Source organism: Phyllostomus hastatus, unplaced genomic scaffold, assembly GCF_019186645.2.
Source record: "Phyllostomus hastatus isolate PE091 unplaced genomic scaffold, TTU_PhHast_1.1 phas_contig_1162, whole genome shotgun sequence".
In the NCBI taxonomy this organism is placed as follows: Eukaryota; Metazoa; Chordata; class Mammalia; order Chiroptera; family Phyllostomidae; genus Phyllostomus; species Phyllostomus hastatus.
Genome location: NW_025333537.1, coordinates 474351 through 486950, shown reverse-complemented (window position 1 = coordinate 486950; position 12600 = coordinate 474351). Strand labels below are relative to the sequence as shown.

Here is a 12600-nt window from a genome sequence, read left to right as displayed (position 1 = left end):
GTTCTCCACACAGCGCTGGCTGTGTGACCGTGGGCATGTCACTCCCCCTCTCCGAGCCTCGATTTCCTACTTGTTAAATAGGGATAATTATAATACCAGCCTCCTAGAGTAGTTCAAAAGATATACCAAGAGCATGTGTGTAGAGAACTTTGCAGGGCTTGCCATTTATTATTATTATTATTATTGTTATTGTTATCGTTGTTATTATTATTGTTGTTGTTGTTGTCATTATTATTATTTGAGACTGGCGAAGTCACATGCTGGCAACGGTGAGGGAACTCCAGGCACACATCTGGTCACAGACTCAGGAGACATTCTGGCTTTAGGAACTTTTATTTGCATGAGAAATAGGGGGAAACTGAACCTGAGGAAGGGGTGAGAGGAGGGACAAGCAGTGGGGTGTGGACTCATTTGGGGGGCTCCGCAGCCAGCACCGGGAAGCAGCCCTCGCGATGCCACTGCCTGTCCCGCAGGCGGCGCACCGCCTGCATCTGGGGCTGGAAGGCCCCCCACTCGTTCCAGTGCCGGAAGTCACCAGGCTCCAGGAGGTACTGGTACCCGCGGTAGCCAGGATACTGATAGCCTACCCAGCTGCGGGGGCGGGGGAAGCAAGAAGGACTGTGTAGAGATGGCCAGCCTCACTGTCTGCCATCCAGACTCCTGCCTGGACCAGCCAGTCCTCCATGTCTCCCTGCAGTCTCTGCTAGAAAGCGGGGATGGCCACCTTGCAAGGTCTGGTTCCAGTTTGAGCCCCCTCAGATAAGCCTCTGATCTGTCCTCCACTCCAGCACACCTCCCCAGAAACCGTCCTTCCTCCTCTGGCCTCCTGTGTGGACCATCTCACAGATACACGTGGGTCTCCCTGCTAGGCTGAGTAAGGCCCCCAAAGACAGGAACTGAGCTTTATTCATCTCTTCCTCCCCGGTATGCCTAGCACAGTGCCTAGCTCCTACCAGGCACTGCTTAGTACATTTCTGATGACTTCAATGCAGGGATGTGAGTTTCAGGGAAGAAGAAATTAATAAGAAAAAGGCCGGGGCCCTGACAGTTTTACAGCAGCTCAGCAAGAGTCTGCAGTAGAGGGGTAGAAGCCTTACATTTACCTAGAGGAGACCAGGGGTGTCTGGCCTGATTGCTTGGGGACAGCGGTGGATAAAATGACCTCCTCTGGGCATCTAACCCTCCCCCATTTTCCCACAGACATGGGATCACAGGGCTCTGTTTAGAACGTTTCAAATACTGAAAGTTCAGAGCTGAAAGAGCCCCTTCACATCAAAGAGTTTCATGTACCCGTTGTATAAATAGCAACACTGAGGTACAGAGAGGGGCACGGGGCTCCCCCAGGTTTCACAACAGATCAGGGACAGAGTCGAGTCTCTCTGATTACACAGTCTCCTCTCTCAGAAGTCATTCTGCTCATTGCCCCAGGGGCTCTGGATCTCTCTGAATCTCCTTCTCCCCAGAGCCACCCACGCTCATCTGTCTGCACCAACTCTGCCCCCTCCACTCAGTCATTCTTTGAAGCCCAATGCGGGTTTAGAAGCCCCTATTGTCTCCATCTCCCCGCTTTCTAGATGCCGTTGTCAGGTTTGTTTACACCGACTTGTAACTCATCAAAGAATGACTCCGTCTCCCTGAGGAGTAAAGTTCTGTTGGTGGAAATCCCGCCACGAGCACTGGCAGGACTAGAAAGAGGCCGTGGCCTTTCCCACGTGTTTGATGTTGCATTGTCTAAAGGGCACAGACGCCAAGTCTGCCTGTGCTTGAAGCAGGGGCTGAGCGTCTGGCAGGAGGACACTTACGTTCCACTGGAGACCCTCACGCTGCCCACGCGGTCGCAGAAGCCATAGACCCAGAGACTGGGCACGTCATCCTCCTGGATCTCCATGGTGTTGCCTTTGAAGTTGGCTCCTTCAAACAGGCAGATCTTGTGCTCCTGGGAGTCCTGGGGAAGAAGAGGCCGAGTCAGGCATGGGAAGTGTGAACGGGGCAAAGAGAAGCAGCTTAGTTTGGGCCTCCGGGACGTGGAGAGTCTGCTCAGGCTACCTCGGGACTCTCCCAGGATCGCTGCTGTCCAGCCTGGAAGGGCCGCCCTCGCCTGTGAGAACAGCTGCCAGCCTCTGCTTCATGGGGTTGTCATGAGGGTTAAATGAGTTGATACACACAGAGCACTTAGCACAATGCCTAGCACACCTTCAGAATTCTTATTCATTATTTTTATGACTACACTCAGGACGCAGAGGCTTGGAGATGTAAGTTCTTGATTAATGTCGCACAGCCAGCGAGGGGCAGACCCTTTTAGAGAAGCATTTTATTTCTCCCGTCCGATTTGGTATCCCTCTCCCCTCCATTCCCTCTGGCTGATTTTTTCTTTTTTATCTTTATCCAATTACATTTTTTTTTCATTGCTTTTAGAGAGACAGGAAAGGCAGAGTGGAGGGGGGGGAGGAAAAAAGGGAGAGAGAGGGAGAGAGAGAGAGACATCGATGTTAGAGAGAAACATCAACTGGTTGCCTTTTGTATGCACCCCAGCTGAGGACCACACCCACAACCTAGGTGTGTCCTGACCCAGAATTGAACCTGCAACCCTTCGGTGTATGGGACGATGCTCAGGGACTGAGCCACCTGGCCAGGGCCATACACCTAGTTCTCCTAGCTTCAGAAACTTTGTGCTCACTGTTCCCTGGAAGGCGTCCCCACCGCTCTGTGCATGGCTGACTCAATGTCCATCCTTCGGGAGCTGTCTTCTCTGATCACCCCCTGCGCGCTCCTCCCCCGCAACATCAGAGCTCCAGTCCCTCCCTTCCGCTCTCCTAGCACGCTCACTGCATGGTCCCTGTGCAGCGCGGACCACAGTGGTTTGTCATAACAGATTGATTTCCATGATAAGGTTTCAATAGCTGCCTCCCACGAAGTCAGGGACCATGCCTGTCCTGTGCAGAGTTGCAGCCAGAGCCTCTCACAGAGCCCAGCGGAAACAGATCAACCAATAGTGTTCAGATGCATGACTGTCAGTGGAAGATAGTTGGCTTAGAGATCCTTCTAGCTATCCAGAAGAGGAGGCTGGGAAGGATACAGGGAAGCGAGTGTGGGAGGGAGCTGGCGATGTCCAGGGGCAGAGATGAAGGTGGCCCACGGCAGGATGGAGGCAGAGATAAGGGACCGGTTTAACCTGACCAGTGGCTCTCAGCCCTGCTGCACAGTCTGCCTGGGGGCATGACGGAGGGAGCAGTGCCTGCATCCTGGTCCCAGAGACTTGGACTTCATCAGTCTGGGGAGGGGTCCAGGCATTGGGAATTTTTTCTAATAATATATTTGATTTAAGGAAATATGTCCAAAATACTATACTTTCAATTGGTAACCAATATAGCAATATAAATGAGATCGTTTACATTCTTATTTTGCTTTTTCCTATGTCTTCAACGTCTGGTGTGTGTATGTTACACGTACAGCATGTATCTCACTGTACTGGCCCAGACGTAAGTGTTCAGCAGCCACATACGGCCACTACTGCCCACTGCACCGAACAGCAGGGCTGTAGGAGCTAATGGAAGTGCCCTGGCTGATGGCCCTTCCAAAAAACCCCCTTGACCTAGATTGCCATTTAAAGACCCTCCCATGATAGAAAGATACATCTATGAATTCTTATAAAGGGTCCATTATAAAGGCTGATCATTCAGCCTCCAATTCTGAGAAAAACGTGGGAAACGATCTGGTTGAATAATCCGTTAAGATAAGTCGGGTGGTGCCCCACGAGGTGGCTGTTGGCCTCACAGGGGGCCACCCATGAAAATTCTTTGGGAAAATTCCACCCGGGGAGGCACAAGTTGGTTACCACGAGAATGGGGTGCTGGCAAGTGAAGACGCGGTTGGTCGATGAGTCATAGTCAACACACTTCTGGAGAAACTGTGAATGGCTTAGGGACAACTCCACCTACCTTGGCTTTGAGTCTTCTTTCAGTCATACTATTTAACTTAGTTAAATATCATCAAAGGGCTAGTTCAGCACATTGCCTTCTCATTGAGAAGTTCCAGGTGCCTTTCTACAACACCCCTCTTCTCAGTCACCGCACAGGTTTCCACCTGCACGCTGGATGTTTTGAATGGACACCTGGATGTTCAAAGCTCCCCAGGAGGGTCTCCTGTGCAGCCAGGAATTGGAAACATTCCACACGCGGAATCAAGGAAGGCACTGTGGTTTCTAGCTCCAACCCCTGGGAGGTTGGGTCCCCTCTTGATAGCAGCAGCAGGGAAGGAAACAAATGGATTTCATGTTTCTCATTTGCCCAGGGCTCCAAACCGGGGCTGGACGCATCGGAGATGCCTTAGGACGCTGACGCACAAGAGCCCCCTGTCCTTGGACAACTCACAGGTCTCCACGCCTCCCTGCTCCCCATTCCCTCCTTCTTTCCCTTGCTCACTCCCATTTGCTTGCTTGCTGTCAGACCTCAGACTTGCCCCGGCCCTCCCCACCGATGCCCCAGGCCCCGTCCAGGAGCCACTCACCATCCTGACGGGTCGGAAGGACATGAGCCGGTCGCTGCGGTAGCTGCTGGACCAGGTGTCCCAGCGTGGGTACTCGCCCTTCTCCAGGACGAACATCTCCCCCCGGAAGTTGGACTGCTCAAAGGCGACCCAGCTGGAGGCGAGAGAGATGGGGAGGGTGAGGAGGGCCGGGAAGGCAGAAAGGAGAGGAAGCGTTAGCAGAAGCCCCTCGCCCACTGGCAAGGTAGCCCCCACGGCCAGCGGTTGGATTCCAGTCTATGCCACTTATTGGCTTTGTGACCATAGGCAAGTGGCTTATGGAAACTGAGCCTTAATTTCTTCATCTAATACCCCTATTTTCCTGGAGTTGGAGAAGGATTAAACGAGACAATGTGTATAATTAAGTGAGAAAAAGTTCCCCCAGATGTAGGATTCGCTCATGATTTGAGTGCTAGGAGGACCGGGTGTAAGAGACCACATAAGAAGATGTTTTCCTTTGAAACCTGATCACAGCCACAGAGTCTCTACTGGGTGCCAATGTGCCCTTGACGCTAATCTCCGTCTTTGTAGCAAAGGAAGAGCAGGCTCGGGCTGGAGCACAGGGCCTCGCGCAGACAACAGTGAGACAGCGCTGCTCTGTGCTCAACGTGGTCGTTTTTACGGACCCCTTTCACTTCCAGCAAGAGACACCAGCTTTCCGTCTGTGAAAATGACGTGCAGGTGCTTTTAAAATATATTTATTTCTGTTTAAAAGAGTCATTTCTAATGCAATATATTAAATAAAAGTAGTTCTCCAGGTAGAGAGGAAAGGGGAAAAAATTGATACAGGCGATTAAATCATTTGTTCAGTAAAGACTGGCCCAGCAGTCCTGGCCGTGTGGCCCAGTTGGTTAGAGCATCATCCCCGATACACTGAGGCTGCAGGTTCCATCTCCGGTGAGGGCAGCAGGGCAAATACAAGATCCAACCAATGAATGCATGAATAAGTGGAAAACAAATCAGTGTCTCTCTGTCTCTCTCCCTTCCTCTCTCTCTAAAAATCAATACAAATCAATACAAAAGACTGGCCTGGCATAAAGAAGGCACTTGGTAATTGGTATGTGGGCAGTAGAAGGGAAATGACAGATAATAATGTCCACCTCTCAGATACTATGAGAACTAGATGCGATCGTGTATATGAAGGTGTTCGTTCCTCAAAAAAAAACTGACTACAAGCTTGAAGACAAGTGGGGGCTTTGCCTGCTTTTTTCCTTTCTGCAGCCTGATTAAGGAAGGGAGGTTGTGTCACAAGGAGCAGGGATTCTGGGGGAGATGGGAGGATCCCCATTTCATTGATGAGAAGGCTGAGACTAAGGGACCCCTTGACCTTTGCTCTTTATGTGTTCTCAGGAACGAAAGAGGATGCTGACACCAGTGTCATGTCCCTGGGGGCTGCTGGGTCCTTCCTCTACCCAAGGGTGGAGAGGTAGCTACCACCATGGCTGAAACAGAATGTGTCCCAGGAGCCCCCGGTCTTGTCTGAGGAATGAGCCAACCCATACGGGAGTGACAGGACTGAAGATGTAGACTTATCCTCCCAGAATGGAGTTGAATCTGCCTCAGCCCTGCATGGTCTAGAGTAGGTAAGAAAAGGAGGGAGGGATGGATGGATGGACGGATGGATGGATGGATGAATTGATAGTTGAATGAATGGGTAGATGAATGGATGAGTAAGTGGGTAGGTAGGTGATGGATACATGGGCGGATGGGTAGATGGGTAGATGAGTGCATTGATGGATGGATGGATGTATTGATGGACGGACGGATGTATTGATCGATGGACAAATGGCTACATGATGGAGAATGGACGGGTGGAAGGAGTGGTAAGCTGATGGATGAATAAATGGATGGAGAATAAATGGATAGATGGATGGATACATAGGTGGATGGCAAAGGGATCCTTGGAAGACGGTGCCAGTTAGGAGTGAAGGGCACAGACTCTGGAAACAGAGCCCTGAGCTCTAATCCCAGCTCATCACTTATTTTCTGTATGAATCTGGGCAAGTCCCTTAAACTCGTCTCATAAGCCTCAGTGAGAGAGGAAATGACTGCATCTACCTTGTCAGGATGTTGTGAGGGTCTAAAAAAGGAATCTACAAAGCAAGTCCAGCACAGAGAAAGCACAATAAATCGTGCATTTTATGACTGAAGAGCAAGGGGAACTCCCGGAGGGCCGGGCTCAGGGAGAGGCAGACACTGACGTGGTCTTGCCACACTGCCTGCTTCCCCCAGCCACCCTGTCCTCTTCGTGGTGCCCAGGGAGGACCGCTACATGAGCAAGAAATGTTTGATGCTTATTTCAGTGCCTTTTCTCATCTCCTATGGCTCATTTGAGCCTTAGGAGCAAGGAGAGAGCTAAGGCAGGAATCTTAATTTACAGATCTGGAAACTGAGGCTTGCAGGGGTTGTCACCTGTTTAAGGTCACACGATGGTGGCAGGTGGAGGTCTCCTAGGCTTCATGCAGGCAGGCCCCTGTGCGGAGGTCACGCCTCTCCTCCCTCCCCCCGCCCCCAGCCTCATCCTCTCTGATCTTTTCCCCCCACCATCGTTTCCCCTCGTCTCTGCTGGTCCAGACACAGACCAGGGGCCCTGGACCACAGGCTCTGTTCCCTCCCCATCAGACACAGCCCCGGGACACGCACCGAAGACCAGCTGTGGCTTTGTCTGAGGAGAAATACTTTGGGTTTGAATCACTGGCTCTGAAAAAAGCTTACAAACTCAAACTGGCCACATCCGGCAGCTTCTGTCCCCAGCTGGGCTTTAGGAATGGGGGTGGAGCTGAGGCTGTGTTGACCACACTGGGGGTAGGGGCGGTTGCAGGATATAGAAATGTGCCCCCCCTCACCCCCTCACACTCCACCAGGGTGACTCAGCTATACTCACAGGGCCGTGGGGAAGGCTCATAATCATCCCTGTCCCTGCCCTGCTTGGGCGGGCACCCAGGACGTGCCAGCCCCAAGCTGCATGATCTCCTTCAGGGCTCGGAGGAATTCAGCGGAGAGGAGTGGGGACATTTCAGAGATGAGAACACTGAGGCTTAGAGACTGCGCAAGGTCTGGGGGACTTGCATCCACAGCTGTCTGAGCTCAGAGCCCATCTCTGCTCTTCGTACTGCAAAGAGCCCCAGGACACTGGACATCCAGGCTGACCATACCCCTTAGGGAGGCTTTTGGGCTGGGGAGACAAGCAGCAAAGGGGCCACTCGGGTCTTGTCATGTGTCCTCACTTCAGTCCACAGGGCTGAAGCTGGTACAGCCGCTGCGTCTAAGGGAAAATTATTCCTGGGGGTCACTGAGGCCCAGACAAGCCCAGAAAGTCTGGGCAGGACAGGGAGCACTAAGCATGAACTTGGTCAACTGATGTTGAACCCAGGTTCTGCCACCTGCCAGTAGGTGACTTTGGCCAAGTGACTTAACTCCCCCGAGCCTCACTTTGCCCATCTGTCAAATGGGTATAAGAACAGTCCCTCCCTCAAACAGTGCTGTGCAATCTAGGTAAAGCCCTCAGTCCGTGCCTGACACCTAGTGGGTGCTCAACAGATATTTATTGTTACTCTTAGGGTTGCTTAATGGCCAGGAGAGGAGATAGCTGGGAGACACCGGCACTTTGGTCTCCTGCCCTCCATGAGAGGCAGGGCTCCTTTAATACTAGAAGCAGTATTTTTCTAAAGCCCAGAATCATGACCTGCCATCAGTGTGATGTTATGATAATCAAATCACCTCCTGAGCCTCAGTTGACACAAAGACTAGAACCAATATGTGTGTCTCTGCTAGCACAGAGCAGATGCCCCGGTAAACGGTAGCTACTCCTGCTTCATTGTTATTTTACTCTGGCAGTAAGAGGGTTCCTCTTCTGCCTGACACTCACGGTCCAGAGGTGACGATGAGGCTGCGCACTCGGTCGAAGCCGCGGTCTCCCAGGTTCAAGCACTCCCCGGAGAATTCCACCCGATGGCCCTGGAAGTTCTCCTGCTCAAAGACCACCAGCTGGAGGAGAGAAGCCCCGAGCCCGGGGTGGGGTAGGGGCAGAGTGAGTGGAAAGTGCACCTCCAAACTGGAGGAAAAGGTATTCAGTCCCTCTGTGAGTGAAAGCAGGTCATGTACAGATCCCAGGAGAGTGTGCCATGAGCCATGGTCTGTGAAATGACTCTGTGGTCCCTCCCTCTACTTCTGAACTTAATATCCGCACCATTGTTAGGAACTGATGGGTCTCCCTTCCAGGACTTTATCTGTGCTGTCCCTTCTGCCTGGTACGCCCCCTCCACCAACATCCCCATCCCTGAGCTCATGTTCCCTGTTCTGTTTCAGGCTCAGACATCACCTCCTCCAGGAAGCCTTCTCTGATGCCCTCTCTTTAGCTGCGCCTCGTTGAGTGCCCCCTAGTGTGCTCACTCCATCACCAGCAATAGGAGTAACACACCATACAAGTGACTGTCACGCTCTGAAAAACCATACAGCTGCGAAAAGGAAATGGCCTCCAGCAATGCGAAACAATATGGATGACTGTTGGGGACCTCAGAGTGAGTGAAAAACAAGGAAAAGCCCAGAATGACCACATATGGCATAGTTCAATATGCTAAAACCACATTAACAACAAATAAATACTTTGAAAGGAATAGCGCCTAAAATGCATTAACACGCCACCAAAGCAAGCGGTGGACGGATGGGGTGAAGACGGCAGTTACCTTGAGCGGGGGAGGAGGGCGGTGGGCTGGTGGGGGCCATTTCCCTTAGAATTAGAGGATTTTTTTTTTTTAGCTTTTAATATGGGTGGTGGGTCTGTAGGTGCGCGATAAAAATGAAATAAAAATAAACCATCCAGTAAGTGACCAGGTAATAAAAGCCAGCCAGCGGGGACCACAGGAGAGCACGCCGGGGGGCCAAAGGCGGGGAACCAGCTCTGGGCCGCTGAGGGGGAAACCAACCAACCCAGCCCCGGGGGGCCTGGGTGGACGCCTTTGCTCTCCAGGAGGACGTGCGGCCTGAACTTGGGACAGTTTCCCGGAGGGCCGGAGGCTACCCTGCTGACTTTAGAGAACCCTCCGGGGACAGGTGTTTCCTGCTGCTGGGCCAGTCCCCTCTCTTCCCTTCTTCTGTTTCTCGCTTTCACAAACTCGCCACACGTGCTCGTGAAGGGCAGAGACTGGCAGGAGGAGAGGAGGAGGGAGGGGGAAGCGTGGGCTGGAACGCAGCCACCCCACCCCCAGGTCCTTACCCGGTAGCTCCCGGGAGGCTGTTCCCCCGCTTTGGCCGCGGGCTTGGGCGTGGATGCTGGGGCCGGGGCGGGGCCGGGGGCGGGGCCTGTGGGCGGGGCCCCTTTCCCCTTGCTATCGGGCCCTGGGTTCACCGCCGCTGTGGTCAAGGTCTTGGCAGGCTGAGACATGGCTCCCACCAGCAAACGCCTGTAAAAGCACCTTTGGCCTAGGTTAATTCAGGGGTGGCACCGCGAAGCCTCCTCCCCACTCTCATACCCCCTGCCCCTGCGTTTTTCAAGTGCCTTTCAACACATGTCTGATTTTTGCTTTCTAAACATAATCCTCGAAGTCCTCTGGCCTGACCTCCCTCCCCGAGCAAGAAGTTCCTGCCTGGGGACCAGGCGTGCCTGATATCGCTTCCTCCAGGCCTTGAAGGAGGCGTACCCCTCCACCGGTCTTGCCTTTCCTTCCACCTGCCATGTTCAAACTGTACACCATAGTTTTTCACACCCCTTATCACACTTCTTTGCTTGTGCAGCTTCAATCTTCCTCACCAGGTTAACAACAGGAAGTCGCTCTTTGGTGCAGGGTAAGTGTGCCAGGCTCCGCTGGATGCAGTCACGAACTCATCAGTTCTCATCCTAACCCCGTGCTGCAGGTGCTGTCTCACCCGCTCTGAGCAGTCTGAGGCCCAGAGAGGGAAGCTGACCTGCCCAAGGCCACATGGCCACTAAGTGGTAGGACTCCAATTCCATCTCCAGCGGACGGACCCAGCAGCAGGGCTATGAGATGCTCTGCTGTTTACCTATTCTGATGTCTCCGTCCCCAGCACCTGGCTTAGCCCCCGACACGAAGGGGATTCTCATATAACATCTGTTAGAGAGGGAATGGATGCCCCTTCCTGTCTCATTCCCCAAACTGCGGCCTCACGTTCTCCGGGAAGGAGTGTGTGGGTGCAGACTCGGGCCTGGGACTGGGGAAGGAAGGAGGTCCCCAGAGGGTGTCTTCAGTGCATGTCCGGGTTCTAAAATGAGGATTGTGGCTGTGTAGGCGTTGGGTGGAGAGCGCTGTGGCCCGAATTTCAGTGGTTCCTTGTTGTTTTGGGGTCATGGATGCCTTTGAGTGTTTGGCAAATGCTTTGTCTTTGTCCCCGTGGAGGGGAAAGCTCCCTTTCATTTTAGAGACAAACCCCAGGGATTTGAGGACCCCCTGACAATTCAGATTGAGACCCTGTGGTCCAGTGGATTGCAGAAGCCCCCCCCCCCCCACGTCCCCACCACCTGTCCCTGGGAAAGACTGCTGTTACTCTGGGGAGCGCTGCCTGCCACGGGCAAGCCAGACATCTGGGCCACATCTGTGGCTTCCAGCCTCTTGCCTACTCCCCTGTGTCATTCTGTGAATCAACACTCCCTGGGCTGGTGGCCGGACTCATTTCTTCCTGGAGATATATTCCTGTTCATTTCCTCACCACCCCACGCCTGTTTCTCTCTCCTCCAGCATCTTGCTTCCTTTGTATCTGCCCAGCCCTCTGTCTGTGCTTTATTACCGTGTGTTCTTCTCCTTCCCTCTCCCCGCTTCCCCTAATTACCTCCTCTCTCTAACTCGTCCGTAACTGTTCTCTCTGCCTCCCCCCTTCTCTGGCTCCTCTCTCTTCACCCCTCCCCTTGAGCTCTCAATGAGTTCCCTCTTACCTGGGCACCTGTAACTTCCTGCTGGAGGACAGGCAGACAGACAGGTGGGTGCTGTGGGTCACCGGGGCCGACCCCCCACTTTATAGTCTGGCAGACACCAGGCCCTATAGTCTGTGGCACAAAGAGGGAGCTGGCTCAGCAGGCCCCGGGCGTGCAGCAGGGGTGGGGGTGGGGGGCCTGAGGCCGCCCCCTCCCTGGGTTAGTGCAGAGAGAAGCACTTTCCATTGTGAGCCCAGCACACACATCAGACACCCAGGTCAGCAGGGACGTCACCCCATCTCTCCCCGGCTGCCGCACTCGGAGACTCCAGCCCGGGGGCCTGTCGGGTCCCCACCGGCTGCCAACTTGGGAGCAGGGCAAAGGGGAGCCCCTGGAAATCGGGAAACCTGGATTGTTTTATCTGGCCCAGCACCTCATTTCTACCCGGTGGCAGTGCTGAGCTCCTTGCCCCTTGCCCCTAGTTAAGGAGTAGTTACATGTATACAGTCCTAAAATTACACTCAGCCCTTTGTAGGCAGGCAGCCGTGAGGCTGATGTGGCCGCCGGTGAAAATGAGTTTAACACCCCTGATTTAATGCCTGGGTCCTGTTCCTCTGCTCACATTGGGTCCAGACTCCTCCCCCTGCTTTCTCCTGACCAGCCTATGGACCCTTCGTCTGCTCCATCCCATTGTTTGACTCCAGGGACAGAGCTGGTGGCTGGGACCGTGACTTCCTCTTTCGGGGCTTCCTCTGGGAGGTCCTCACCACCACCACACCCTGTCACCCCCAGGCCCCAGCACCTAGCACAGGGCCTGACACAGTGTGGGTGCTTTATCCATTTGGGGGGGACTAGATGGTCACAGTGGATCATAACGGAAGGTGGGGTATAGGGGGAGATAGGGGAACCAAGATGGGGAGACAGAAATGGGGACACTGATGGGGAGAAGTGGAGAGTGACAGAGAAAGATGACAGGGACAGAAATACAGAGGGGCAGGGAGGGGACCAGAAAGTGGAGGAGAGAGGGGGGCAGACAGAGAGACAAGCGCAGTAGAGCAATAGACCCAGAATAATGGAACAGATACCAGAAGTCCTAGCATCCGGTTGTCTCATTTCCCAGATGGAGAAACTAAGTCCAGGTGGAACAAGCGACTTCACCTAGGTCACATGGTGTGAACTCACAGTAGAGCCAGGGCTGAAGGAACCCGGAC

General features: G+C 53.4%; 1 protein-coding gene across 3 annotated transcripts; it reads right to left on the bottom strand.

Annotated features, from left to right (window-relative positions):
• Positions 1 to 317: 317 nt before the first annotated feature.
• Positions 318 to 11468, bottom strand: CRYBB1 (crystallin beta B1). 3 transcript variants are annotated; one of them, XM_045846068.1, is made up of 6 exons: positions 11411 to 11468; positions 9740 to 9945; positions 8393 to 8511; positions 4507 to 4639; positions 1803 to 1945; positions 318 to 591 (listed from the first exon to the last, which is right to left on the bottom strand). In XM_045846068.1, the coding sequence occupies exons 2-6, from the start codon at positions 9905 to 9907 to the stop codon at positions 408 to 410; spliced, it is 747 nt and encodes a 248-aa protein (XP_045702024.1). In that variant the 5' UTR covers positions 9908 to 9945; positions 11411 to 11468; the 3' UTR covers positions 318 to 407. The 3 variants fall into 3 exon arrangements, with proteins under 3 accessions (XP_045702024.1, XP_045702041.1, XP_045702033.1); XM_045846085.1 differs by having other exon boundaries at positions 9740 to 9926; positions 11411 to 11466; XM_045846077.1 differs by having other exon boundaries at positions 9740 to 9938; positions 11411 to 11458.
• Positions 11469 to 12600: the final 1132 nt, after the last annotated feature.

What these genes read in the sequence shown, in the direction of transcription:
- CRYBB1 (XM_045846068.1), bottom strand. Translation starts at nt 9,907, where the DNA reads ATGTCTCAGCCTGCCAAGACCTTGACCACAGCGGCGGTGAACCCAGGG. An exon ending in AGCCTCCCGGGAGCTACCGG is followed by an intron (nt 8,512 to 9,739) that starts GTAAGGACCTGG and finishes TCTCTCCTCCAG; the next exon opens with CTGGTGGTCTTTGAGCAGGA. An exon ending in CCTTCCGACCCGTCAGGATG is followed by an intron (nt 1,946 to 4,506) that starts GTGAGTGGCTCC and finishes CTTCTTCCCCAG; the next exon opens with GACTCCCAGGAGCACAAGAT.